Raw genomic sequence first — 26,746 nt, forward strand, 5'->3', positions numbered from 1 at the left:
CGTAAAGGGGAAAAAAGCTTGGGATATCCTTGAGACTAGGAAGAGAGAGAGAGAGAGAGAGAGAGAGACATGGCAGAAAAGACGGGATGCAAAATCAACCTGCCAGACGCCAGCGAGCAGCAAATCTTCCAACGCCCAGACCTTGCAATCCCCAGCTAGCGGGCCCCGTCAGATCGGGGCGTTCTCCAGTCGGGGCGCTCGACCAGGAGATTCCACCGCTCCGCCAAACAGCCCGGCAGAGGCATTAAAGGGGCTCCTTCGCAGAACGATGACACGATAAATCTAAGGACTCGCAACCGAGCCCGCGGAAGACGGAGTTGCCTGGGCCGCTCTCGCTCCACCATGCGCTACATAGGCCGTCTAATTCTTCAAGTCAGAACCGCCGATCGGTATCAATGAACACTGTAGTTGATCGGATACGCCGCGTGAGAAATCCGGGGGCCGCCGCGGTGAGCCTCGCCTATATCGTCGCGCGTGTGGACCGGTATAGTGCAAGGGCGGCGGGCTCATCGACGGGTGACGATTACAGGATTGAGCACTTCGACTTCTTCGACTTGGAAGGCTGCGGTCGAGGATTCAACACGGCGCTGCGGCAGTAACTGGTTAGCCACAAACAGTCCTGGCGCATGAGCATGGAACGCTGCACCCACCGAATTGCCTCGTCAAAGACGCTCTTGAGGTTGCGCTGCGTCAGGGCAGAGCATTCGAGGTACTTGTAGGCCTTGATTTCCCGGGCGCACACTAGGGCCTGCTCGTACGACACGGGCTCCATGCGCTTCTGTCGCAGCGAGTCCAGCGTCGCGGCGTCCTCGCGCAAATCGAGCTTGGTGCCCACCAGAATGATGGGGATGTTCGGGGCGTGGTGGTCAATCTCGGGGTACCACTGCGTGGCGGACGTCAGCTCCCTTGCATCACGTGTGGCGAGGATCAATGGACAGTGCGCACCTTGGCCTTGACGTTGTCAAACGACGGGGGGCTGACAATGGAGAAGCAGATGAGGAAGACGTCGGTTTGCGGGTACGACAGAGGTCGGAGTCGGTCGTAGTCCTCCTGTCCAGCAGTATCCCACAGACCTAAGCTGATGGGCTTGCCATCGACCATGACACTCGCCGAGTAGTTGTCGAAGCTTGAGGTTGCCCGCCCAACGTTAGCCAAGAGCACCACGAGCAGAGGAGTCGACAGGGGACCAACACTGTGGGAATGTATTCGCCGGGAAAGGCGTTGGTCGTGTATGAGATGAGCAGGCATGTCTAGCGAGGCGTCAGTCGACACGGGGCGGCCAAGGTCGCTGTGGGCGAGGATCGCGGCGGACTGACCTTGCCGACGGCACCGTCGCCGGTTACGACACACTGGGGGAGCAGTCAGCAAAAAGTGTCAATATTGAGGCGCAAAAGCTGTATCGAGGCTTGCCTTGAGAGATTGGACACCGGGCTGGGCCATGGTTCCGGTGTTGGTCGCGAGCGAGGGCGTCGAGCTTCGCGTTTCGGGTTACGGAAGGCAGGAGGTCGGCGGGGAGAGGGGAAGGCCGAGCGAGCAGGTGGGAGGCGCTGTTTACGAGCTGCGAGCGGGCAGCAGCGACGAGAAGGCGGGATGCACGTTCGATGGTTGTGTTGATGCGAGACTGGTGACGCGGGCGAGGACAGTGATGGATGAGCTGGGCTGGCCAGCGGGCGAAGTGACGGTCGTGAGGGGCGCCAGGAGTCGAGGTGTGTCTGTGGTTGGAGGTTGAGGTTGTGTGGGTTTCAAGGCTGCATTAAAGGTCAGAAACAGCGGATGGTTGGTTGACACAGCGGAACGGAGCTGGGCCGCCGGGGCAGCAGCAGGAGCCAGGCAATGGAGGAAGCCAGTCCAGGGCGGCGGCCAGATGTCAGGGACACAGGGGCGCTGAGGCGAGGTGAGGTGGGGCTTGCGCTGGTGCTGCCTCCACTGATGAGGCACGCTGGGCTGCCCTTCCATCGGTTTGGGTGGGCTTGGGGGGCCTGGAAGACTGCTGTGAGCCATGCACGGGCGGCCGATACTTGAGAGGTACTTTGTTCCCAGGGGTTGCTTGCCAGCTCGTCGGCGGACCTGCCTGACGGGAGCTTGCGGGCGCTTCCAGGCTGATAAGTCGCCTGACGGGCTCCAGGGCTCTCTGCACGCTTCTTGTCGGCGGCGCAGGGGTGCGCTAGCGCCGCCCCTGTCCGCCTGTGGAGTGCATTCGATCGCATGATTGCCAATCGCAGGCGGTGACGGGCGCGAGTGCGCAGTGCTCCGCGTGTTGACGATGCTTCCAGCTTGTGCCTGTGCGCACGCGCGCTACAAGACTTACAGTCGCTCGATGAAAGGGGGTTTGTGGGTTCAACAGCCGCAGCAGCAACAGCAACAGCGCGTGCTCTCAACTGGACACGCACCCCCCGCCAATGTGTCGCGCGCGCGCGCTGGCAAGCCACGGCATACAAAGGGAGGTAAACAAAGCAGAACCGTCAAGCACGTGAGTGCTGAGGCGCATGCACATTTTCGCACTCAAGCCGCGACACGATGCGACCACGACAGACGCGCCGAGGCGGTTTCTCGTTGGTGGTGGGTGGTGGTGGGTGGTGGTGGTGGTAGTCGTGGTTGTGGCACTTGATCTCAGTGGGCGGCGCCACAGAGGTACGCGCCGGGTACTTGCGATTCCACGCATCTTCCAGGCCGCTTCCCCTGCCAGGGGCAGCGCAGCGGCTCACACCGGTCAAGAGGCTGGCCAACCTTGAACCTTGAACGCAGCTGCTCGACTGTGAGATTGTCGTGCTACACAGCGCCTTATCCATTGTACCCTGATATTGCATGCCCACGACGCCGCCGCAAGCCCTACACTTCCCCCCATCGCCGTCTGCCTCATTCTGCGCCCGCGGCGCGTCCGTCCGCGTTCGCGTCACGACACGTCCATCCCGAGAAAAATGGCGCCGCCCGCCGCCCGCATGCGTTCCCGCAAGCCCGGCGCCTCGAGGCATGAGCCCGAGTCACTGCCCCGGCCCGGGCGTTGCACCAACAGAGTCGCGGATTCAGGCAGGCGAGAGAGCCCGCGTTCCTCATGGCCCGCGGATGTTTGACGTGTTTCCGCCACGTCGTTTCCGCCACGTCTTGCGTCCTCGCCATTGGGGCTCTCTCAAAGGCACGCAAGCGCTGCCCTCTTTGTTTATTACCATGTCATGCTCGCCGTCGTCGCATGGTTTGCTCGTGACCTTTGAACTGGCGGAACGCGACAATGCACACGTCCAATGCCCGCGCAAGCAGCCTCCAACATGGTCCAAGACCTGTCGTTTGTACGCCCAATGAGGGCGCCGATGCCGCCTGTCAATATGTCGCGCCCCTGGCAAGAAGTCGGAGGCAGGGATGCGCGACAAGCTAGCAGTTTGGGCGACGACGCCGTGGCGCCTTAACAGACTGGCGCGAGGAGGCTGCGGAGTGTTGTTAGGCGGCGTCCCTGGGGGTGGCGCCCCCTTTGGCCTTCTGCCGACGCACTGTCATCGGCCTTCACCGGAGCGAACCACTTGACGCACGTCCTGCGACAGTGTTTGCCTCACTGCCAACGAGACGTGAAACGAAACGCCGCAAAAACCCGCTCGCTCCCTGGGCTGGCAAGCCTGTGCTTCTTCGGTCGCGGGCCCACGTGGCGCCGGGCCAAACCGCGAGGCCGATGCTTGTAAGTGCATGTGGACTTGTTGTCAAGCGGCGACTGTTGGCCGCCCTTCATCTATGATTCAACTAATTATGTAGATGCCAAAGGCGCGGGAAGAGCGCCCCGGCTTATTACCGCCATTATGCAGTGAAAATTGTCAGGGCGAGGTGGACTGTTCGGACTTTGCGGCTGCCTACCGTCATGCGTCGGCTTACACCACAAGATACCGCCACGCTGGGGCGCCTCGTTCCGTTGCCCCGATCACGGGCCCGCGCTCGACCCAGGCGCGGCGGGACGCCTGTACTCGTGCATATGCGAAGGGCCAGAAATAGGGATTGCAATGCGAGGCGAGCACCGACAATCCCACGACGCCTCCGCGACCTGGGGCGTCGCTAGTTAGCGGCGGCCTGGCCCGGACGCAGTCTGCTTGACTCGGCCCGGAGCGGCGACGAGGTGCCGAAGACGAAATCTATTTCCGGTGCAGTAAGCACGGCCGTGGCCAACGACGGCGTCGTTCGAGGACACTGCCGGACGGGATCCTGGGCCCAGATCGGGCGTCAAGTTGGATCTCCACTACGGCAGACCATTGCCGTGGGTTTCCACTCGCAAAGCTGTCAGACTTCATGTGTGACTGCAGTTCTTTCAGTCTTTCAGCCCTGTGTCACCTCCTCTTTTCTTCAGACATCTACACTTTATGTGTGAGGTCGTCTTGCCACATTAATACAACAAAACCTCTACCCCGAAGCTTCGAGACTTCAGAGCAGGTCTTTCTGTAATGTCTGCCTACTCGCGATCGCCCTCTGCTCCTGGAGTCGCTGCGAGTTAACAAACTGTCTCTACGTCGGAAACTGAGGACTTGAAAGTGGCCATGTCCTTCGCAATCCGGTCTGGCCCTTGACGCCATGGCCCGAACTGGACGGGGCTGTACAGGCTGACCAACGAAGTGGTTTCTGCGCAACTAATGCTAGCGATTGTGGTGTCTGCGTCCACAGACGACCACGGAGAGGTGTCCCAACATTATGTCTTGCCAGCGCTGTAGTGCGACTACGAGCCCAAGCTTGGATGTGACATCCAGCGCAATGTCTAATGCTGTACGTACGTGACACTGGCCACCACAGCTGTTGCGTGCCGCACCATAGATGCTCGGGATGCCATTTGCCATCGACGACCACGTGCGCCTCTGCTCGGGACGTGCCAGCGAAAATGAATGAGGCAACCATGAGATTAGACACAACATCTTGGCACAACACAAGTACGGCAGCGGCATTTGTTTTCATGATAGGGGGCCCGTCCGTTGCAGGCAGCCACACCTTTGCGACGCATATACAATGCGACATCGCGCCGCCAACAAAGTGCCGAGGCACATTCCCCCCCCGCGCTACGACGTTGTCGAACGATTTTTAGGAAAATTGCCCCTTTCGGGGCGCCGCCCGCCTCCGTGGCGCCCCCGTCTCGATTTGCCCCGAAAGTCCGCTCCATTTGACCCGCAAGTCCGCCCCGGGATACCACTCTGCAACGCCGGGCGCAATGCAGACACTGGGAAATTTCAACAGTCCCTATCCGCGATTCAGGTGGATATGTCCGTGGTCCATGAGTCCGTGGAGACCAGACTGGACCCCGAAGCTCTAGCCCGCTCTGGCGGCCGGATTCATGTGCCGCCTCCGAGAATTGGATTGGGATGGGATGGCACCACCGATGCGGTGCGCCGTTGACAACTCACCCGAGGCCGGGGGGCCAAAGCCCGACTTATACACTCGCCCAGTCCGTCCTTCGTCGTTGAGAACAAACCACCTTTGTCTGTGTCTGGGTCTGTGCCGATGAATTGAGTCGATCGTCCGCCATCAAACAGCACTCAACTTCCCAAGTAGAAACACCGCCATCATGGGGGAGAAGAAGAGCGAGCTGGAAATCTCCAAGCCCATCACGCTGCCGTGCGGGCTCACCTTCCCGAACCGCCTCGCCAAAGCGGCGCTGGCCGAGGCATGGGCCGACCGCGACCGGCTGCCGAGCGAGCGACTCCTCGACACGTACGGCGTCTGGGCCGACGGCGGCTGGGGCATGGTCCTCACCGGCAACGTCCAGGTCGACGTCACGTATCTGGGAACGCCCGACGACACGGCCCTCAACCATCTCATCCCGCGCGAGCGCCTGCTCGAGTCGTGGCGCCGCTGGGCCCAGGTCACCGGCCGTAACGGCACGCCAACCATCATGCAGATCAACCATCCCGGCCGGCAGTCCATCATCGGCGCTGGCACTCGCAGCCTCTGCGCCAAGAGCATAGCCCCGAGCGCCGTACCGCTGCTGCTCGGCGAGGGCATCATCCCGCGCGCCATCAGCGCCTTCGTCTTCGGCACGCCGCGTGCCATGACCGTCGAGGAGATCCAGCACGTCGTCTCGCGTTTCGCCGAGTCTGCACGTCTGGCTTCCGAGGCTGGCTTCTCCGGCGTGCAGATCCACGGCGCGCATGGCTATCTCGTTGCTCAGTTCCTCAGCGCCAAGAGCAACCTGCGTACCGATGAGTACGGCGGCTCACCGCGACGACGTGCGCGCATCGTCGTCGAGATCATCAAGGCCATCCGCGAGCAAGTGCCCAAGGGCTTTGCGGTTGGGCTCAAATTCAACAGCGTGGATCACCAGAGCCCCCAAGAGCTCGAGGAGTGCATCGAGCAGCTCGAGGACATAACCGCCGCGGGTATCGACTTTCTCGAGATCAGTGGTGGCACCTACGAGGACCCAACTGTAAGTCAAATGAGACTCGTCCTGGCTTTGCCGCGCCCACCGGGCGTGATATGAGACTGGCCACTTACACACGTCACCGCAGATGATGGCCAACGCCCCTCCCAAGGCCGCCAGCACCGTTGCGCGCGAGGCCTTCTTCCTCGACTTCGCCAAGGCCATCCGCGAAAAGTTCAGGAGCGTGCCGCTCATGGTGACGGGCGGCTTCCGAACTCGCCAAGGCATGGAGGCGGCGCTGCGCGAGGACGCTTGCGACATCATCGGCCTTGGTCGGCCCTCCGTGCTCAACCCCCATCTGCCCGCAAACACGCTCTTCAACGCGGAAGTTACCGACGCGGATGCGACAGTGTACGCGCGCAATGTTCCTGGCAGCTGGCTGTTCAAGAAGCTCGGCATCAAGGGCATAGCGGGAGGCGCGGAGACGGTACGTTTGACCCCTCGCTTCCAGGATTCCAGAGTCTCGCGTGCGCCAAATTACTGACGATGACATGCACTCATTAGGCGTGGTATCAAAGACAAATTCACAACATGCTGAGCAGCAACTTATAGTTGCACTAAGAGAGGGCTACAGGGGAAACAGGCGAGGATGGATGGGTCTTTGGCAGACTTGTACACATGGCGGTGTGTTGGCGAGGGTTAGCTATGAGCGGTCCGCTAAGGACGGCATGGCAGGCGCGCATATCAATGATCACATGCACCTAGATAAGTATATCAAATACATTAATGGCATCAAAGGCAAGGCTTTATGTTGGCAAGGGGGCGTGATGTGACGCCCAAGCCTGGGGTATCATGCTCGGCCTGGGCTCTTCGCCATTTGAGACGAGTGACTCAAGGGAACAATGTCTATAACGCCTATTCGGGCTTGTACTGTTTTTAATGTGCGCCGTTACATCATCGATTCCCCAAATCTTGACCTAGTGTTGGTCTGAATTCGCGCATACCGTGACAAACGCAATCCTCGAGTCTTGTCCAGAGGATTCGGACTTGACTCAAGAGGCAAAATACCCTGTCTGGATTGACATCAGTACCCTGATGCTCTCTCGCCCACTTGACGCCTCCCAGGTTGTACGTAAGGTCGCCTGGAGACTTCTGAGCGTGCGGTCTATCAAGTCGTAAAGGCACACCACCACCCCTAACATAAACCGGTCAAATCTGACTTCTTCCTCGGGCCATCCATCGGCTAGCTGACTGAGACTCAAAACGGCTTCCACACGTCGCCACCTGGCGTCAATCACGATGCCTCCGGTCAAGATATCCCAGGGCGATCTCATGGCCCTCCTGGCTCGACCCTAACCTGGCAGTAAGCCAATGTTCCCCCGGAACGCTTGACAGATGATCTAAATCCATCCGAGTACACAGCAGACAGCTTAACGATCCCCGGTACCCAGGCCCCTCAGAGAGTCGACGTTGTGAAACGACGACCGCCTACATCAATATGATTCAGGCGGAAACTCGCGCCCTTCGAGAGAATCCTTACATGTACTACAGCCTATTTCGTAGCTTGACCGAACAAGCTCGAGCGGCTGTAGACCGTGCCGTAGCAAGATTCTATTATGGCGACAAAGCAGGAGCGGATCGCATCTTTTTAGAATTCGTCCGACGCAACTCTACGCAGGAGATCTCGGAGATTGGGAAAATGTGGCTCTCGCTTACTGTGTTGCAACTAAGTGCAGAAGACTATCGGACTGAGCTTCTCGCGTTCATCAGACACGAGAAAATCGGACTTCGAAAACGCGCGTGATGAGACTACATGGGGAGAACAGTCCAAATCTCCTGATGTCCACTTTGAGCATGGTTCATTCAGACATCCCCTTGGCAGGAAAGTGACGTTGCGCCAAGTACTGGAAGGCAGCCAGGCGAGAGAATGGGTCGCAATGTAGAGAGTTTGTTTCCTTAAGACTGAATCGTTTATTGCGCGATTTTAGTTGGAATTCACAAAGCGCCCTCTTCATATTTGTCCATTGACCTGAACTCGTCGCGCTTGACACGTCTCTCGTTGTCATAGCCATTTCCGCCCATTTCACGATGCGTGTGCAACCGTCACAGGATTCCTTCTACTGAACATATTCTCGCGCATGTTATTTTTCTATCTCAGTTGCAACACCTCCCTCGTAAGCCGCGTCACGCGTGACGATATCAGAAGTCGCAGCTGTCAGCGCGCAGTGCCCAACCAAGGCGATACGCGGAAGCAGGCCACAGGGAGGCACCTGCTCTCGATTATTGAGAAAAATGTGGCAGACGCGTGGCGACAAGGTCTCGTTTCGCGGTGCGGGCCGTGGTCGGTTTCAGCAATATGCAGCCTGTTGAAGGGCCTGAACGATGTTCCGGGAGGGCCGTATGGCCGTTTGAATAACCGAGGCGCCTGTGAATTGCGCCCTTGTGTATGCTACTGGAGCTTCTCCATCTGTGGCTCGTGCTCCTAAAAGCAGGCTTTTCGAATCAGCGCGGCATCGGCGCACGGTGGTTTGGGCATGCCTCCTGAGAGACAACGCCCTGCCCAGCGGGTGGTGGGATAAATCGTGCCCATGCAAGTCACAATAAACAGCACGGCTGCGTTTCAACGGCTGCCAAACTTACTGACGAGTTGATGTCAAGAGTTCGTTTGAGCACAACCGGGCGGACTAGAACTACTAAAGGCCGCATGCGACCATGGCTGCACGTCTGGTGATCCCAAGATGTTTGCATACTCTTTGCATCCTGAATTGCCAGCGTAGAACCATCTCGACTACTTTCTCTTGGATCTCTATTCCGTCAAACAGTCATGCCTACGCGCGAATCCCCACATGATGTATGGAGAAAGGAGATGTTCATGAAAACGGGGCGGGTGTGGCCCCGTGGGCGACGGCGTCGTGGAACTGACGAACGCACTCTTGATCGACGTATGGCATGCCATTCGTTTCGGCCTGACAAGGTGGATGCTAACTGAACTCCAAGGTGACGAGACGTCTTGCCTGGAAGAGGTCTACCGGAAGTTGGACCCCGAGATCCGATTGGCTGTTGATGATGCCGTGATAATCTTCGGGAACGGATACAAGGAGTGCGCAGTTAACATCTTTTTGACCGAGATTAGCGACAAGTATACCTGGAATGTGATTGGCCTCCATGCCTTAACGTACTCGAGCGGAGGTTCGACCGAGAAGTTTAGAGAGGGACTGCTCGAATTTCTCAATGATCGGAAAAATGTTGGCTACTACCCTTGAGCACGAGGCAGTCACTTAGATGAGCAGTAGGAGAGGTCTCACTATTCGCTGTCTCGTTTTTGTGTCCAGATGTCGTCGTGCATGTTCTACGTCATGGAGAAAGGGAGTGCGCCAACCTAGGTAGCAAAATAGCTCGCGACGCAAGGTCACTCCCGTCGTTGCTGCCTTCCTGTAAGGCGATTTTTCAGCTTATGCAGGTAGTGCGAGGCATTCAAGGTTGCGGTTGCTATACTCGGAGCTCGAACGGCACGGTCAAGACATGCGCTGGGTTAAGCACGTAATTCCTGTGAGATTTGGGATGAGACCGGTGCGTTGCGAGTAGTCGTCGTCATCGAGATTTTCTACTGGGCTACGATAACGTAACGAACACGAGCACGGGGCAGCAAAGCTGGATCAGAGTCGAGGTGTACCGGTAGCGGGGCCTAGATTTGTGTTCATTCGAGGCAAACTGGAGTGCACAGATCAAGCGCTCTCTGCCAAATGTAGAGGTCCAAAACATGTATTCACCCACACCTACGTAGGAGTTTCAGTGCGTCACTGCGCTCCTATCTACTTCCGTCGGCAATGACGTACGCAGTCATATGATCATTTCGTCAGAGACTGAGTGGCCTTAGTTTCGAGTGTATTCGCTGTCACAGATAGTGTCTCGGTTGGTGACAACTTTGTCAACGTCCAGGTACGCAATAGCCTGTGAGACTTTAGCTGAGACGTCTTGATACCTGCTCGTTCTATTATGTACAAATGAATTTACTTGCCCCACATCTACAACTGAGCTGCGAACCCCCGTCACATGCGGTACGCATGTCGTTTATGGCAACAAGACCCAGTTGGCCGTCGACGCTTGAAACATGCTCTTAGGAAATGATTTGACTATGAAAATGGCCTTCAGGCACCATTTTCGGCAAGCATGCAAGGCTCGGCAGGATATAAGGTTAACAGACGAGCCTAAATCCTCTTCGGCAAACGCCAGGCCATTCACCAGGACAACTCTCTGAAACCCACCAAGAACTCATCATGGGCGTGGGTACGCTGACCCGAACCCTCGTCCCGCTGGAACTCTACTGACGAGGCTTTTCCCAGTCGGCTTCGTTAAGCACGAGATAGCTCAGGGCATACCTTCGCCCCAGAAATGGCTCATAGACTACGCTATGCAGAAGTTTAACAGTGGCGACCGCAATGGCGCGATCAACCAGGTTTTCAACGCCCTGGCGTTAATGGGGAAGGCGACTCCGTATGGAAGAGTCGCATCTCTTTTAATGGCCAGTAGAGACGCACGCTCGTTTAGCGGGGCTATAATGACTTTGATGAACTCGGCGCCAGCTTCGGGAGGTGGACACGGAGGATCGCAGTCGTCGGGAGGTGGACATGGAGGAGGGTCACATTCATCGGGAGGTGGACAAGGGGGGCAATATTCATCAGGAGGTGGACAAGGAGGACAATATGGGGGGGGAGGTGGACAAGGAGGACAATATGCGGGGGGGAATGGACAAGGGGGGTCATACTACTGAACGACGTGTTCACGCATATGCTGGGTGTGTGCTGGATACACCACCGCGGTTGAGCCAAGTCGTTGTATCGTCTATTTCGCGGGTTACTCCCCTGCAGGGCGTTTTATGTTGGGGTTTCATTCTACGATATGCTAGGTAATGCACAACGATTCCGCATCTCACACCACCCGCAGAAAAGGGCCGTTGCCGGCTCAAAATTTCCGCTCCCAAAGAGCCATTGCCGTGACGAATGCTATTCGCTTTGCCTTGGAGGATCAGTCTGGTGGTGTTCCGACATAGTTGCGCGAAGTTTGGGCTAGCTTCAGAAAATCCGTGCTTGGGTACGAAAGTTGAATGCGAGATGCCCAAAGGTCCGATGCGTATGAGCAGCGATTCAGAAGGCCCACGACTGTTGCCGGTGGACATCATCATGGTGCGGGCACTGCAAGTATGACGGAACCGAGGGCGGATGGAAACAGCCCACGTATCAATCGCAAGACATGGTATTATCAAGGTTGACGTCTCGGAAGTCATCAGGTTGATCTAACATCTCTTCCATCTCATCCGGGCTACAAAGTAACTACAAGTACTAGGAGAGTTACCTCTCAGAGGGCGTTCTCCCCGAGGCGAGTTCTTAGCGCCTGTCCAGCCCCACCGTTGAACTCCAGGGCTCCCGCAGGGCCCCGCTACAGCGACAGTCCCCGCCCACTGACACGGGCAGTTCCTGGCGCGCGCCGCCTTCCATGCTTGCTGGGAGACATCCACACCACGAGGCAACCGCGTCGAGCTAACACGCGTTGCACTTACACCTTCGCCGCCCATTGACACCATTCGCACCACTGCCCACGTATCGATCTCGAGGATTGGTCTCCAACATTCCTATCCCAGCATTTGCGTCGCCGAGCGACTAGGCTTCTGCATCACCAGTCTGCGCGCGCGTCCTATCTTGTCCGCGCTACGAACTCGCCTTGCTGGAGGACCGACCCGCGCCGCGAGGCCATCGCTGAATCGTCGACCGCAGTTTACCCTTTGTCGCCGCTCGCCGTCGCCCGTGACGCGTGTGTGCTGCGGCACAACAGCGCGCGAGACCTGGGCCCCTTGCCGGTATGGCTTCCACGCCGGGAACCCGAGGCGTCGACCAGGCTCGTGGCGGCAAGACGCCAACTCAACGAAACATCACCATCGCGACGCCCGCCCGCCGAGCCATCAGCGCCGAGCCTCCCTCCTCCCGCCGCTCCGTTCATACGCCCCTCGATCGAAGCGCGACGCGAGAACTCCTTGCCTCGGTCCGCCGCGGCGCCTCGGCGTCAGGCGGTCGTCGCAACAACAATGCCCCGACTCCTCACGCCACGGCGGCTCGTCGCGCGCTGCACCAGCGGCGGACGGCCATGTTCACGCCGGGTAAGAATCGCCGTCGGAGCCTTAGGGAGCAGCGGGAGACGCCCATGGGAATACTGCGCAACTTGAGCAAAGTCTTGGCCCCGACGAGCCAGCCCGTGGTTTCCTCGTCGCCCCGCGGCAAGCCCTCTAGCATAGCGCCAATTCCGGAAGAGAGCGACGACGAGCTGCCTATTGATCAGCCGCGTCTCTCGCTACCTCTTGACGACGATGACTCGGATTTGCAGCCTCCGCGGTCCTCTGGTCTCGAGGACATTACAATGGGTTCGGTCGAGAAGCCGAGGCGCGCATATAGCGAGCAGCCAGGGTCGAGACTCTCTCGTGGTAGCTACGGAAGCGTCCGATCCAGCGACATATTCAACAACGACCCGACCGCAGACCTGGGAAGGCCGTCAGACTTCTTCCCCGGCTTTCTCGAGGATCTTGAAGGGAGACCCGAAGCCGCCGATTTGACCTATGACCGGTAAGAGCACCGTGGAGCACGTGGGTGTAATCACTCCCTCTAACCCGACTACAGCATTGACGTCGACGCCCCGTGGCCTGCCACTCTCGAACAAGAAAGTGACTTCGGTCTGGAATTACCGCCGGGTTTGGACGACCAGACGACCTTCTTAATGCAGGATCCGCCATCAGAATCGGATGATGAGGCGCCGGGTGACTATCTAGTAGCCGACGCATCAGTGCAACAGGAATACGATGATCCCTCGGGTGCTCCCCATGAGCAGGATTATTTCGAAGTGTCACAGGCCGGCGACCCGACGGCTGAGATCTCCCAGATCGTGGAGGAGAAAGTATCGCGATCGGCAAGCCGCAAACCACAGAAGCGAATCTCCAGACATGGCATCGAATACCCTTCTCTGCCACCATCTTTCGTAAAGAGGGTGGCACAGACGGCCCTCCAGTCCTCGGGACTCCGCAACCCTCGCATATCAGCCGATACGCTCACCGCTCTGACGCAGGCGTCAGAGTGGTACTTTGAGCAGCTGGGAGATGACCTTGGCGCATACGCGCGACATGCGAAAAGGAAGACGATAGAGGAGAGCGACGTGGCAACACTTATGGGCCGGTAAGTTCGTGGGTATCATGGAGTCTTATTCTGTCTTCTAATATTGTACAGGCAACGCCAAATAGGGTCTGATGTTACATTGTTCTCGCTGGCACAGAAGCATCTGCCACGAGAGCTGCTTCAGGAACTGAGAATGCCATTGCCCCAGCCCGCCAAGCTACGTCGCGTCAAGCGCTCGCGTGGAGAGCGTGATGAAGACGAAGACGCAACGGAGGTTACATGAAGCACGGGCATTGATGCTTCTACAGATTTTTGGTGACCTGGACGCGGCGAGCCACACTATTGGCCGGCTTCTTCACGACCATGTACAGCATGATTGTTGTGGCCAAGCATAAGCCGTACCTGGCGGTGTGTTAGCAGAGAACACTGAGACGATACGGCAGGTGTCGTGTCTGACCATGTAAAGATGTACTGAGCATGGTTGTTTCTCAAATTGACTTCGGCGGGGCGGCCAAAGGGAATGCCGCGGGCCTCATAGTCCATCATCCGCATGAACTCGGGTTCTAGGACACGTTAGCCTAGTTCGAGGAAGGACACGGAAAGCGGGCACAGAGTGTAAGGGCGGAGTGACAAACCCATAGTGGCCTCTACCCAGACGGGCTGGCTGCCCGTCAGAGCAGCCATCTGCTGCACGTCTGGGAAATAGAACTGGCCCTTTTCGGGCCTATTTTCCGGCGTAAACATGTTCTTCTTCCAGGGCTCTCGCAGCAGACCCTCGACGGTGACCTCGCCCCGGGGCAGCGAGTCCGGGCGCGTCCGCTGATCTCGGCGGTCCTTAGCGATCCACCCCCGGTTGACGAGGATCGTGGAGCCATTGTCGCGCTCCAGCGGCGTCACGACCATGTACCCGTCCTTTCCGTCGCGCATGCGCGGGCCGATGAGCATCTCCTGGTCGTGCCGAAAGCGGCCCGTGGCGAGCACGCGGCGGTAGTCGAAGTCGTGGATCGCCTCCGGGTCAACAGTCGGCGGCAGGGGCAACGGGTCGCGGACGAGGCGGTCCTCAAACTTGGCGATGAGGTCGTTCTTCCAGCCGAGGCGCTGGACCTGCCACGTCCCGAGGGCGAAGGCAGTTATGGGGATAAGGGCTGCGCGGAGGAGGAGTTAGCCACGGACGCCGAGGGGGGCCGCATTGTTCATAGTACGGGGATGTGAGGGGCGCGCGCACCGAGGAGGATGAGGCCCGGGCCGTGGCGCCGCCCGGCGCGGACAATCTTGGGCGGCGCATCGAGGATGGAGACGAAGTTCGGGTCGTCGACGGGCTGTGGCTTGTCGGCTCGCGGCCTCGTCGTCGAGAATGGCCTTCGAAGCGGTGCTTTAGGCAGCGCGGCGCAGCGTCGGGGGACGTGCTTGGGCAGGCTGCTCGCCCGTAGGCTCCGCAGCAGGAATTGTGCTGAATTCATGGCTGGTGTGCTGCCCGCCGACCGAAGTGATCGAGGGAACAGGGAACATGAAGTTCTGCAAATGGAGCCGCCACTGTCAAAGCCTCCAAGCAGGGCGCTGAAGCTTCCAGGGCGGCCCCACCACAGGTCCGCTGCGGATGCCCGGACCGAGTAGGTGCTCACCGCTTGCCTGATAGGGGCGGCGGGACCCGACTCGTAATGATGGTGTGACGTGGGGGAGGCGGAAGCTCACTCGCTGGCCTTTGTCGACCTCGGCGAGCTCCCCAACAACTGCGACTGCCAGCGGCTCGACTTTCATCCACGCCCCCAGCACCTGGCCTCTGTATACATTTCCCGCCAGAACCAACGTTTCATTTGCCACCGTCCGCGCCGGCCGATCAGCGCTGGACCCGCGCCTAAGCGGCCTGCATCTTTACCATACGGTCCGAGAACCCGTCACGGTGTTCCATGCCGACTTGAGCTTACTGCTCGACACGCCCGCCACCCGCCATGTTCTACGAAGGGTCCTTGCAGGAGGGCATCTCCTCGGCCGTCGGCCAGCAGAAGCTCGTCTTTTGCTTCGTCACAAGTATGTGTCCCCTTACCACGTCTTATTTTGCCTCGTGGGACGGGCCAGCGTCAGTTCACTGACCTCAGACACAGACGACAACGATGAGAGTCGCCAATGGCAGGATGAGCATCTTCAGGACAGCACCGTGAGTGCACAGTCTTGTCTCAATTCCCGGCTCCGTATTCTAACGCGGCGCGGCAGTTGAAAGAGCTCATCCAGAAGCAAGCAGTGGCCCTCCGCCTGGAAGCCGGCTCCGAGGAGGCCGGCTACCTTGCCCAAATCTTCCCGCTACCCCAGACGCCCACAATTGTTATCATGAAGCATGGCGAACTCAAGGAGTACATTGCCGCGGGCACCAGCCGAGATGACTTCTTCCGTCGCGTCCAGAACGCCTTTAACGCGACACCTGCCCCCGCCCCGGCCGCAGCCTCCTCAACCGCCGAGTCATCATCTTCCCCGGCGGCCCACCCGTCAACCGCTTCTTCTTCGTCCTCAGCACCAGCACCCGCGGCGGCGGGAATCTCCTCGTCACCCGAGAACGAGCGCTCCGAAACAGTACGCCGTGTACTGGCCGACCGCGCCGCCAAGCTGCAGGCCGCAAAGGAGGAGGCCGAGCGCCGCGCCAAGGAGGAACGCGCGCAGGCCAAGGAAAAGGCCAGGGCAGATGCCGAGGCGGGCGCCGACACCGACGCTGCGCGCACGCATCGCCAGGCGGAACTCCTCCGCAAGAAGCGTCAGCAGGAAACGGAGGAGCGGCGTCGCATCCTTAAGCGTATCGAGGACGACAAGGCTGAGCGCCGGGAGCGCGCCGCCGAGCGTCAGCAGATGCGCCTCGACACCCAGCGCACCGGTGACGTGGCCGCCGCGCTCGTCAACGCGCCCGAGACGAAGCTCCCTTCAACGACTCGCATTGGCGAGATGACGTCGTTGCAAGTACGACTGTTTGACGGGTCTACGATTCGCTCGAGGTTCAAGACAAGGGTGCCATTCCGCGACGTGCGCCGGTGGGTGGACGAGAACAGAACAGACGGGAAGCTGCCGTATACGTTCCGCCAGCTGCTCACACCGAGGCCCAACCGGGCCATCGACGCGACGGAGGAAGGCAAGAGCCTCGGCGAGCTAGGCCTGGCACCGTCATCAACGCTCATTCTGATCCCAGTACAACACTTTGCCTCCGCCTATGATGCGGCGCCGCAAAATATCTTTGCACGGATCTTCACAGCAATTATGGGCTTGGTCATGTGGCTCCTAGGGCTCATCGGCCTGGGAGGGAGAGGCGAGGCGGCTCCGAGACCAGCGGCCGCTCCTGAGACGGAGGGTACATCGAGCGCAGCTCAACTGGAAAAGGACCGACGGATCCGTGGATTTCAGAATCCGAACGACCAGCGGAGGGACCACCAGCTATACAACGGAAACTCGGTCAGTAACCCGCCAGACATGCACACACTATTCCGTGGTCAAGAACGGGAGTCACTGACAGACACTTCGCAGCTGAATTTCGAGCCACGGCCAGACGAGGAGGATAGCGAGGCACGATAGATGTGTCAAACGTGACGCCGAGTCCCATTAGAGCGGGAATGCCTTTTTACAGTGTATAATACAAATCCAAAAGCGGCGATTTCGTCCGTGGGCTTGTCCGTGTTGCCCATCCCATGATATGCACGCTCATGCCGTCGTCCCCAGAGATCTTTCAAACATCCACATGCTCGATATCCCATCTAGCCCCCGCCCATTCCTATTCATGCTCCGCACGCGATGCTCTAGTACTGGCTGGCGGCGGCCTGGCACGCCTTGAGCTGCTCGAGGTACCAGTTGCAGATCTGCATGTTGCCACCGTTGTCGTCGAGGCACTTGGTGAACTGCTGGGCGGCGCCGGCGCAGTTGTTGCTGCCCCACTGCTGCTGCTGCTGCTGGTTCTGCGTCTGCACGGCCGCCTGCTGCTGGGGCGCGGGGGCAGGCTCGGAGGAGCCGCCGGAGAAGAGGCCGCCGATGGCGTGGCCGACGGAGGAGCCGATGGCGACACCGCTGCGGGAAACGTCTGTCAGCTACCTTGGTTCTTCACAGTGACTCTGAAAATGCTGCTGCGGGTTTGCGAGGGTATTTGTGCATAGAGCCGAGGCCATCCTTTCTTCGTTTCGCAACAGCGCCGTACGCTGAGCGTGGCGTGGCGGAACGCGCGCGCACCTGGATGCCTATCCTGCCCGGGCCCATGCACCAACCCAAGCGCATTCCATCGGTCCAAGACCCAAACCCCGGGAGAGGGGGGAGAAAAAGGTCGACTTACGCAGCGGTGCTGGCCATCTGGCCGAACAGGCCCGGGCCGGCAGACTGCTGCACCGGCGGCGCCATCTGCTGCTGCGGGGGCGCGTGGTGCTGCTGAGGCGCGGCCATGGTGGTCGCGGGCCGGTGCTGCTGCGGCGCGGCGGGAGCCGGGGCGGTAGGGCGGCTGGGGGCGCGGCCGACGGAGCGTTGACGAGGCATGATGGCTTGTGTTTGGTTGGGAAGAGTGTGGTCTGTGTGGTGTTGCGGGTGGGAGGATTTCGGCGGTCGAGGGGGGGGCGTTGAGCGGGAGAGAGAGAGAGAGAGAGTCAAGGTCAAGCGGCAAAAAGAGGCCAGAGGTGGAAGACCGGAGAAAGAGTTGGCGATGGATGGACGTTCTGGCGCCGGGCGGGTTGCAGGGACCCGGCGGGCCAATGGGAGGGCTGGGGTTTGCAGGCGTGGGTCCGAGGGGGCCTCGGTAGAGCGATCAAGCTCAATCCCGTCTGGGGCAGGGGTCTCGCCTGGTCCACTGAACGTCTTCGCTGTGTCGCTACAGAGAGCTTGTTGTGCCTGGACGTGCTGGAGCGAGCCTAGATACGTAGAATGGATAGGGCCATTCCTCAACCTCCAGGATATCTATTGATCACTTTGTTTATTAGTCGATGTTAGAGAATGCTGGCAGTTTAGAGCAGACTTTCCATCTTTCCTTCCCCAAGTTGATATTTGGTATCATTCACACCCCAGTCTCTATCCTCCGGATCTATTGCTGCGACGGGGAGCCACAGCGGCTCGTCTCCATCGATGCTGCCGGGTGCTGCCATGCGCAGTTACCCCCCAAGGCGATACCTTCGCCGGGGCCAAACCCCATAAGCGCATTACACATCCTGACCCAGTAGCCCTCTCTCTCTATCGAAGCAATGCCAAACGAAACGCCTTGCGCCCAATGCCGATGCCAAATACCGGATGCCGTCGTCTCAAGTCCAAATCCCGGCTCCCGCCCTCACCGTCGGCTCTTCTTCCCCTGCTTGTGCTTCTTCTTCTTGCCGCCCTGATCCGCGCTCGCCTCGCCCGCCGACGCCGCCGAGTCGTCCGCGCTCCTCTTGTTCTTCTTGCCGCCGCCGCCGCCGCCCTCCACCGACTTGAGCAGCGCCTTGGCGCGCTCCTCGGCAATCTTTTCGGCGAGCTTAGCGCCCAACGCCTTGTTGTCCGCCTGTCGTCCATGTCCGTCAGCAAAGAATCGCTCTCAATCGTTCCCACACTGGAACCTCGATGCTTCCAGGTTTGGTTTGTGTCAAAGGGACGTACCAGATCCGCCTTGAGAATCCGCGCTGCCGCCTCCTGGTTCACCGTCGTGCTCCGCTGGCCCTGCGGCTCCGGCTCCTCCACGCCCTTGATCTTGGCAAAGTACTGCTGCACGCGCTTCAGCTCCGTGAAGACGGCGTGGCTCTGCGCGTCTGTGCCCTGGAGTTTAAGTGAGGCTGCAATGCAGCGGCGCCCGCCGCGGTTAGCAAAACTCGGTTCATTCATCTCGCATCCACGATTTGTCCTGAGACCGAGGATCCTCCGGGTGGCTCACAAAATAGCAGCGATTCGATCGCGTATGCCGATAGAGAAAACAACTTCGCCCGGTCGAGGAGCGGCAGCTGCGATGCACGCTCATCCAGGCCGTCCAGGAGCGGTCCCAGCGCGTCCTCGAGGTTGTCGAGCTGGACGTCCAGCTTGTCGAGGTCGCGCACCAGGCCCTTCGACTCCGCCATTTTGGGCTGTCGACGATATGGCCTCGAAATAAGAAAGTGTATGTCGCCTTTTGTTTTTGGATGAATGCTGGCGGTGCGCTCGAAGTGGTCGTTGAGTTTGAGATGAAGATGGCCGAACGCTTTTACGATTCGAGTCGTGAGGTCGAACTCTGCGCTGCCCAGGCGGGATATGCTTCTAGCGGGGTTCTGGAACAGGACCTCAACTCCAGGCTCGCGCCACGACGCTAGCGTTTGGCAGCTTCAACCGCAAACTGCCTGCCAGTCGCATTTATCATCTACACGGCACGGGTGAATGATCATCACTAGCGAAAATGTGTCGAGCAGTTTTCCGCGCCAGCTCTCACGGTTCATGAACGGGCAATGCCTTCGCCTCCTCAAGATACAGCCAAGCGGGTGGCGAGCGGGCTACCCTGTAGGCCGTCATCTGAATTGTCGAGAGCTTTGTTGTCTTCTTCCCCCGCCAAGTCTCTGGCATTCTAGGCGACGATAATGCATAAGACATGTGGAATTTAATTACAGACGCGTTTGGGACAGACGGATGTGATGCACCTGGCACACAGCGCCACCGCATTACAGTACGCTCGAGGCGCTAATGGCTTCACACAACTGCGCGAGAGAGCGCTCTCCTTTGCCGCGTTGTTACTCAAAACCTTGATGAACCAGCCTCGGGAGAGAGACACTTGTCACTCTTTAATCGAGCAACAAGAACCAATATTGGCCGATGAATCCTGACCTGTACGCTGTCTTACCTCTTAAACTTCGCCAGGATCAAGTCATAAGTCTGCATGTCTCGTACTTCGTACTCCCGCATGAGTCCGACTACGGACTGCCGAGGGTACAGTACATACAGTACGCCTAGAGTGAAAGATGAGAGCCAACATAGGCTGCGCCACGGGGACGTTGGTCCTCATCGTGTGGCAAATCACTCTGCACAGCCCGTAGTATGATACGTACGGCATCGGCCCATCGTTTGATGGATGCCAACATCACGCGAGCTGCGCCATCCGCTTGCAACGCACTCGACAACATAGCCTGTATACAGTACCGACTCTCGTTGTTGTCGCTCTGTTGGCGGCTCGCACACCAGCCTCGAGCTTCGCCATCCCCGTCATCCAGGCAAAATCCGTCACGTAACGTGCAAACCGCCCCGCGGCCCCTGCACCCACGCAACCACGCTGCAGAAAACGACGCTCGGCGCCCGAAAAAAAGAAAAGGTCACTTTTCTGAACGGACCGCCCTCGGGCAGAGATCGGCTGCGCAAATCCCCTTTTCTGTTCTCTCTCTATCTTGCTGTTGCAGATTGAGACATGCAGGGTTGGCATCCCGTCGGAGATGCGACCCAACAAGCAGCAGCGGGAAACAGCTAGCCTGTGCCGGGAACCGAAAGGACGGCAGGGCGTTGGGGGGCGGCATCGCCTTATGGGAAAAAGTTCATCAGTCGGGAAGGAGATCACGTAGGCGGGTGCTGGTCGACTCGGCTGCGGCCCGACGTCCGACCCCGGGCGTGCAGACGGGCTTTCGGTCCCGGTTCAGCCACCCCTGGTCCCGAAGCAGGCCCGTCCATGCGCTCGGCATCCGCCACGCCGACCAGTTTGTCCCACGTTTTCGGCGCTGTTTCGCAGATGCCGACAATGTGGCATGTCACGGCTTACTCCGTACGCCGTAATGGTTTCTTGATTTGAGAAGGAGAAATCTTTTTTTAAACGCTCTATCGAAACATGGCAAATTAAGAGGAGAATCTCACCACGGGCCCCCAACGCTGCGCTACCCAACGCTCATATCGGGTACGGGTTCTTGGGCCGCACTGCCTCCAGCTCATCATACACGGGCAGCGTCCACTCCTTGCCCGGGAACCACTTGCCAATCGCCGAGAATGCCTCGGGGAGCCTCAGCACCAGCGCCAGCTGGAACATGCCACTGAGCAGCCACACCGTCCAATGCAGCACCCCTACCTTCAGCCCCGTCTCCTGAAAGGCCGCCCCTGGGAACCCAGGCGGCAGCTTCTGCGTCTTCTCCACCATCGGCCGCAGCGTCTTGTCGTAGGCGGCGAAAGCGGCCGGCAGGTTGCCGGGGTGACTCGCGATCTCGCCCGCCAGCACGTAGGCTCCGATGAAGGCGAGACTGGTGCCCATGCCCGTAAACGGTGACGGCGCATACCCGGCGTCACCAACCAACACGACCCGTCCGAGAGACCAGTTTGGGCACACCACCTGCACCAGCTCCTGGCCGTAAAAATCTTCGGCAGTCTGCATGTCCTGGAGCAGTCGCGGCACTTTCCACCCAGCGTCCGCGAATGCACATGTGAATGCCTGCCTCTCGGCCTCGAGGTCCTTCTTGAGCGCCTCGCGCAGCTCCTCGGTGTGGCTCATGGTGAAGAGATATGTTTGACCCCGCGCCTGCGTGTGCCAGCGGGTCATGATGAAACGCTGTCCCGGCACGTGGCAGATGGTCGCCATGTTGTCCTTGTCCTCGGGCTGACGCGGCATGGTGAAGTAGCAGCAGAAGGCGTTGAGGCGCCTGTACGACGCTTCCGCGTTCTGGTGCAGCATAATTCTGCGTACCCGAGAGCCTTGTCCGTCGGCGCCAATGAGCAGGTCGTATCTCTCGACCGTGCCGTCGGATAGTGTAACCGTAACACCGTCTGTGCCGTTCCTGAAGTCGTCGACGGTCACTCCGAATCTGTACTTGACTTTCTCCTCCGTTCTCTCGTAGAGCAGCTTGCACAGGTCGCCGCGCATAATCTCGTACTCGCTGGTCAGAGTTTGCTTCTTGCCGTCGTTTCGTCCGAAAATGGCCTGTACACGGTCCTCGGCGTCGACAAACTTGGTCCCCTCTTCTTCGACTCGCCGGCGCCGGATTTCGTCCAGGACGCCCATGCGATCTGCGGCTTCTGCGCCCGCATCGTGGACGTCGATCTGCAGGCCGTTGACGCGAAGGCCGGGATAGCGCTCGACGATGGTACAGTCGTGGCCCAGGCGCGAGAGCCAGAATGCGGTGGCGGGGCCAGCGACGCCCGCGCCGACGATGAGGATTTTCAGCGGAACCGTCGCCCTGGGTGGTGTCGTTTGCGTCATGGCGCCAAGATGTGATGTGGTATCAGTTGGGTTAGGAGGGCTGAAGATGTTGTAGGAGGGAGTTGCGAGGTTTGCAAGGACAGGGTTCCAAAAACAGTTTGGGTCCCGGTGTGCTTGACTTACAAGCCCACGCTTATATGGGATTGTGTTGGCCCGTGACGGCTGCGCCTGAGGCCGCCCGCAACGCCGAACTGTGTCCGTCATGGTCTAATCTCTTGGCTGCGAATGGTCCTGCACGGACCGTCTCCTTCATCTGCCCTGTCAGGGGAACCGGCTTGGAGGCCAAAGTAGTGACGCGGTTGGATGCAGTTTTGTGCGTCATCACTGTGGCCCGGCCCATGGTTGTACCACCTCATCCAGCTCGCCCCTGCGCCTTCACACGGCTCGTACGAGGCCTGCAGCGACGCTCTGGGATGCCGATAGCCACGGGACGGGGTCTTGTCCTTCCCCGAGCGAGCGACTCTCCGGCAGACCGCGAAAAGCCGACATTGCAGGTGGCAAGAGCACTCAGCTCTGGTGAAGGGCCGCTTGGCTGCCTCATGGCCTCCTCTCACGCGATCGTGTTGGAAAGGCCTGGAAGCAACCGCGCCCTTTCCCGGTGTAACGCGAGATCTGGCAGACGCCACCAAACGACCCTATGGCTGCGCACGAGGTGGCGCAACGTGCCGTCTGGGCCCAACATTCAAGTCTGCGTAGCCCTCTTGACCTATAGCTGCAGCCATTGCTTGACTGTCCATTCGTCCATCGTTGCTGACCTATCCACTGCCTTCTTCTTGAGCTCTTCCGTCTGACGCTGAATCACCCTTCTCAGTGCTGCTTCCTGCTTGTCGTGTTTGTCGGGCGAGGGCGGCCTCCAGGTTGGACCCGGAGGCGCGCTCGGGGCAGCCGTACCTTCGGCTTTGGCAGCGGCTGCCTGACTGGCGAGGAAGCTGGCCATGTCTGCAGGAGGAGTGCTGTGCGGGTTGTTGACAAGGCGATCTCTGAGGATGAGCATTGACGGCATCCGAACGTTGAGCTGCAGGACCGGATCAGTACATATGTCGTCTCTTCACCGAAGGGTATACGAGATCTTACCTGCGAGAGCATGTTTCCGTACCGAACGCCAATCTGGTTGCCGATGCATTTGAGTCTCCCCTTGACCCAGGTCCTCTGCGCATCAGTCAGGTAGTCCTGTCCCTGGATGCACGTCAATGGCCACAGCAAAAAGTAACCAGCCAGACCCTTCTCTGCGTCATCCTCCCCGCACGCGAATCCAGACAGCTGAGCACGCTCCCGGAGATCCTGGTGCTTCGCGAACCAGCCGAGCTGATACGGGACGGAAGCGATGATGTCGGCAATGGCCTCCACACACACCCTGGCGCTGGCGGCATACTCGGGCGTCGTTCGGTAGTCCGCCGGTGAGATGATCCATGCCGTAAATCGAACTATCAGCGATGCGAGAACAATCCGCATGCACCTCATAACGTTCCACAGGTTGACGACCCAGAGATCCGCGTACATGTCGATGCGGCCTGGGAATGCCTCGGCTTTGGAGTAGTCGCACTTTGGGTTGTAGTCCTCCCACGCTACGGTCTTCCATCGAAAGCTTTCGGGCAAGTCTTCCAGCCATTCAACAATCTCCTTGTCCAGCTCTTGACACTTCTCCATGGCCTTCTTCATGAGCTCTGTGTTTTCTGGTGTCCTGGTGACGGTTGCAAGCAGGTGGTTCGTTTCGTTCTTCAGCTCGCTGGTCCGGCTGCTGAGGCGCTGGAAATGTACGCCGTACTCGCTGTTTGGGTTGTCGTCGACCCACCAATCCACGTCCAGCGATGGCGCCTTTCCGGTGCTGAGCGAGTGGATGATCTGTGACTCCTTGTCAGACAAGACGGTGACTTCGCATCTGCGTCAAGCTTACCATTTGCGTCCGCACCGCGACGAAGAGGTCCATGCCGGTCTTTGTGGAGAGCTGTGCTGGTCCGCGAGTCTTGACGAGCTGGACGGCACCTTCGATGTGGGAGCTCCAGGCCATCATCCCGAGACTCTTCGCGGATATGTTCTCGAATAAGCCGAGCAGTAAAATGGCGGCCAGTGTTTCATCCTTCTTCACCAATTCTGGGTCTTTCAGGGCGGCAAACGTCGCTGCCAGGGCTTTTGTGTACGACCCCAAGGCCTGCTTCTCGAATTCGTTGCCATTTCCCACACGATTGTTGAGAGACGCGAGCGCACACGCGTCAAAAGCATGCTTGAAATGGGAGATCCGTGTGCCGCTCTTCAGCAGCGGTAGAAGGAACTCGAGGAAGCCGCGCGTGCTCAGTATGTGCTGTCGCGGGATGAGCACGTAGTTGGCGATGAAGTGGCAGGAAGCCAGGTCTTCCACAGGCAGCTGCAACAAGCTCTTGACGGTCTCCTCGTTCATGAGAACAGGCGTCGCGGATCCTTCGCTCTCCGATGAGCTGTCTGACTCTCCGCTTTGCGTCTTAGGCGCGAGAGGCTTCGCGGCCGCTCGCGACACGGCAGCTTTTCGGTCTGCTTCGTGCGACGCGGCCTTTCGGTTTCGGGACGAGTCTCCTCCATCGCCCACATCACGGTAACCCGGACACGTCCTGCGTGCCCTTGCGCATTGCTTGCAGGTCGGTCGCGTTTCATCGCACTGCTCCAGTCAGCTCGGTTGCGTCTCGGCCTGCTCCGATAATGTCTATTGCGCACCTTGATTCTGCGGATTCTGCACATCTGACAGCCCTTTGAGGGCTTCCCGCCGTAGACCATGTTTGCGACGCAGCTCTAGTCGAGCGCATGAATAGGCAGGGCGTAAGAGAGGTGAGATGTCATTGATCGGGATCATCACAACAATAAGAGGATGAGAGGTGAGGCGCCGGCCCGTGGTGGCAGCTAGGCCGATGGGTAGGCCGAACGTCTACGTCTCGCCCGTTTCACCGGCTAGCCGTGGAGGCGTCGTTACTTTCCGAGCCACAAATGTAATGGCCGCGAAATCCGGCCAATTGGGGCGTCTGCGATCGGCCCCAAGAGACCAAGAGCGAGTGTCAAGAGCGTCAACTTTCCACGTCGAGAACAGCTCTGTGGGGCGGCCTAAGAGGTCCTGTGGAATTAGCACCAAAACGGCCTGCTTGGTCCATCACACCCCAACCTGAGCCTCCAAGGGTGTTCGCTGTTGACAAGCCAAGGTCCGGAGCGGAGGCTCGGCAGTCGGCACCAGCAGAAGCGTGATGAACTAGCGTCGTCGCAGACACGGTCCGCAAGTGATGGTTACGCCCGCTCCGTTCGAGGGCAGAAGAGCCAGCCACTCACGACTTGGGAGCCGATCGCCATCGTCAACAGGGAGGCCTGGGCTCACGGTGGCGTTCACGGCGGCCTGCGCGCGAGACATTTGTAGGTCCGTACGTAGTCGTCGTCAACTCGACCGACCAGGGGTTGTTGCCGGCCGACGAAACATTACCTCCGTGGCCGCCTCGGAGGCTCGGAAGATGCCGACCCCCCGGAGGCGCGCCTGCTGCCATTTCCACCTGCCTTCCGCAGTGATCAGGATCGAACCTTGCTTGCTGACGAAGGAATTTCTGCCAAACAATGACATGGCGCGATCAGCTTGTCGCGTGTCAGTGTCAAGTCGGGAACCCACCGCCTCCACCGCAAGGCAGCTGAGGCTCCGTCACAGCACCGCGCATGTGAAGCAGGATGATCGACCGGCAGTGAACAAGGGTAGGGCCCACAGCGAACCCCCCATCCTCCAGCATCACGTTATTTGGTGTCAAGGTCGCCTCCGCTGTTCCATACCGAGTCGACGGGTCAAGTTCCGGAAAGTCTGGCGCCATCCTCGACGGCCGCCCTATGAGAGGGCAACCTCGAGCGCTCGGACTTTGCCCTGGTGCGAGCACCTTTCTATGTACGTCCAGGGCCGGAAGTGGCAGACGGCACCTGCGTCTGTGTCGGGGAGTGCCCGACAGTCTGGGAGCAAGCTGGATTGGGTCCCCAGGCGCCGGGACGGGGAGCTGTGGTGCCGTCGATCTGAGAGCGTTGTGGAATCTTGGTTCATGCCATGCGTCGAGCCGAACCAAAAGCTCTCGCGCAACCTTGCCATGTCTGTGTCATGGCTTTGTCCGGTCCTTGTTCCGGCAGCGTGTCCCACTGATGAGCTAGTATGCCAGACTGCCTGCGTCGGACGCATGGACTTGGCAGCGGGCGTAA

The 26,746-nt window shown here is 59.3% G+C and overlaps 9 protein-coding genes across 9 annotated transcripts; 3 read left to right on the plus strand and 6 right to left on the minus strand.

Annotated features, from left to right (window-relative positions):
* Positions 1 to 523: 523 nt before the first annotated feature.
* On the minus strand, positions 524 to 1,440 carry PLICBS_001440 (Rho GTPase protein rac1; the record flags this gene model as incomplete). Its single annotated transcript, XM_065599828.1, has 5 exons — positions 524 to 883; positions 946 to 1,126; positions 1,192 to 1,250; positions 1,317 to 1,349; positions 1,426 to 1,440. 5 exons carry the CDS (start codon positions 1,438 to 1,440, stop codon positions 524 to 526), a joined length of 648 nt encoding a protein of 215 aa, XP_065455900.1.
* A 4,081-nt stretch (positions 1,441 to 5,521) lies between these two features.
* PLICBS_001441 (uncharacterized protein) lies at positions 5,522 to 6,925 on the plus strand (the record flags this gene model as incomplete). The annotated part of the gene is made up of 3 exons (XM_065599829.1): positions 5,522 to 6,379; positions 6,462 to 6,800; positions 6,878 to 6,925. 3 exons carry the CDS (start codon positions 5,522 to 5,524, stop codon positions 6,923 to 6,925), a joined length of 1,245 nt encoding a protein of 414 aa, XP_065455901.1.
* Positions 6,926 to 12,169: 5,244 nt separating this feature from the next.
* Positions 12,170 to 13,531, plus strand: PLICBS_001442 (uncharacterized protein; the record flags this gene model as incomplete). Its single annotated transcript, XM_018317488.1, has 2 exons — positions 12,170 to 12,924; positions 12,979 to 13,531. 2 exons carry the CDS (start codon positions 12,170 to 12,172, stop codon positions 13,529 to 13,531), a joined length of 1,308 nt encoding a protein of 435 aa, XP_018183013.1.
* Positions 13,532 to 13,769: 238 nt separating this feature from the next.
* PLICBS_001443 (surf-like protein) lies at positions 13,770 to 14,927 on the minus strand (the record flags this gene model as incomplete). Its single annotated transcript, XM_018317487.1, has 4 exons — positions 13,770 to 13,869; positions 13,925 to 14,030; positions 14,103 to 14,612; positions 14,693 to 14,927. The coding sequence occupies 4 exons, from the start codon at positions 14,925 to 14,927 to the stop codon at positions 13,770 to 13,772; spliced, it is 951 nt and encodes a 316-aa protein (XP_018183012.1).
* Positions 14,928 to 15,416: 489 nt separating this feature from the next.
* Positions 15,417 to 17,016, plus strand: PLICBS_001444 (uncharacterized protein; the record flags this gene model as incomplete). The annotated part of the gene is made up of 4 exons (XM_018317486.1): positions 15,417 to 15,495; positions 15,570 to 15,622; positions 15,679 to 16,896; positions 16,969 to 17,016. 4 exons carry the CDS (start codon positions 15,417 to 15,419, stop codon positions 17,014 to 17,016), a joined length of 1,398 nt encoding a protein of 465 aa, XP_018183011.1.
* Positions 17,017 to 17,237: 221 nt separating this feature from the next.
* Positions 17,238 to 17,958, minus strand: PLICBS_001445 (uncharacterized protein; the record flags this gene model as incomplete). Its single annotated transcript, XM_065599830.1, has 2 exons — positions 17,238 to 17,502; positions 17,762 to 17,958. 2 exons carry the CDS (start codon positions 17,956 to 17,958, stop codon positions 17,238 to 17,240), a joined length of 462 nt encoding a protein of 153 aa, XP_065455902.1.
* Positions 17,959 to 18,736: 778 nt separating this feature from the next.
* PLICBS_001446 (uncharacterized protein) lies at positions 18,737 to 19,493 on the minus strand (the record flags this gene model as incomplete). The annotated part of the gene is made up of 3 exons (XM_065599831.1): positions 18,737 to 18,946; positions 19,042 to 19,214; positions 19,313 to 19,493. 3 exons carry the CDS (start codon positions 19,491 to 19,493, stop codon positions 18,737 to 18,739), a joined length of 564 nt encoding a protein of 187 aa, XP_065455903.1.
* Positions 19,494 to 21,268: 1,775 nt separating this feature from the next.
* On the minus strand, positions 21,269 to 22,567 carry PLICBS_001447 (uncharacterized protein; the record flags this gene model as incomplete). Its single annotated transcript, XM_018317483.1, has 1 exon — positions 21,269 to 22,567. One exon carries the CDS (start codon positions 22,565 to 22,567, stop codon positions 21,269 to 21,271), a length of 1,299 nt encoding a protein of 432 aa, XP_018183008.1.
* A 706-nt stretch (positions 22,568 to 23,273) lies between these two features.
* PLICBS_001448 (uncharacterized protein) lies at positions 23,274 to 25,167 on the minus strand (the record flags this gene model as incomplete). Its single annotated transcript, XM_065599832.1, has 4 exons — positions 23,274 to 23,582; positions 23,642 to 24,409; positions 24,462 to 25,091; positions 25,147 to 25,167. The coding sequence occupies 4 exons, from the start codon at positions 25,165 to 25,167 to the stop codon at positions 23,274 to 23,276; spliced, it is 1,728 nt and encodes a 575-aa protein (XP_065455904.1).
* Positions 25,168 to 26,746: the final 1,579 nt, after the last annotated feature.

This window comes from Purpureocillium lilacinum (genome assembly GCF_023168085.1).
Source record: "Purpureocillium lilacinum CBS 284.36 DNA, scaffold_1, whole genome shotgun sequence".
NCBI classification, from domain to species: domain Eukaryota; kingdom Fungi; phylum Ascomycota; class Sordariomycetes; order Hypocreales; family Ophiocordycipitaceae; genus Purpureocillium; species Purpureocillium lilacinum.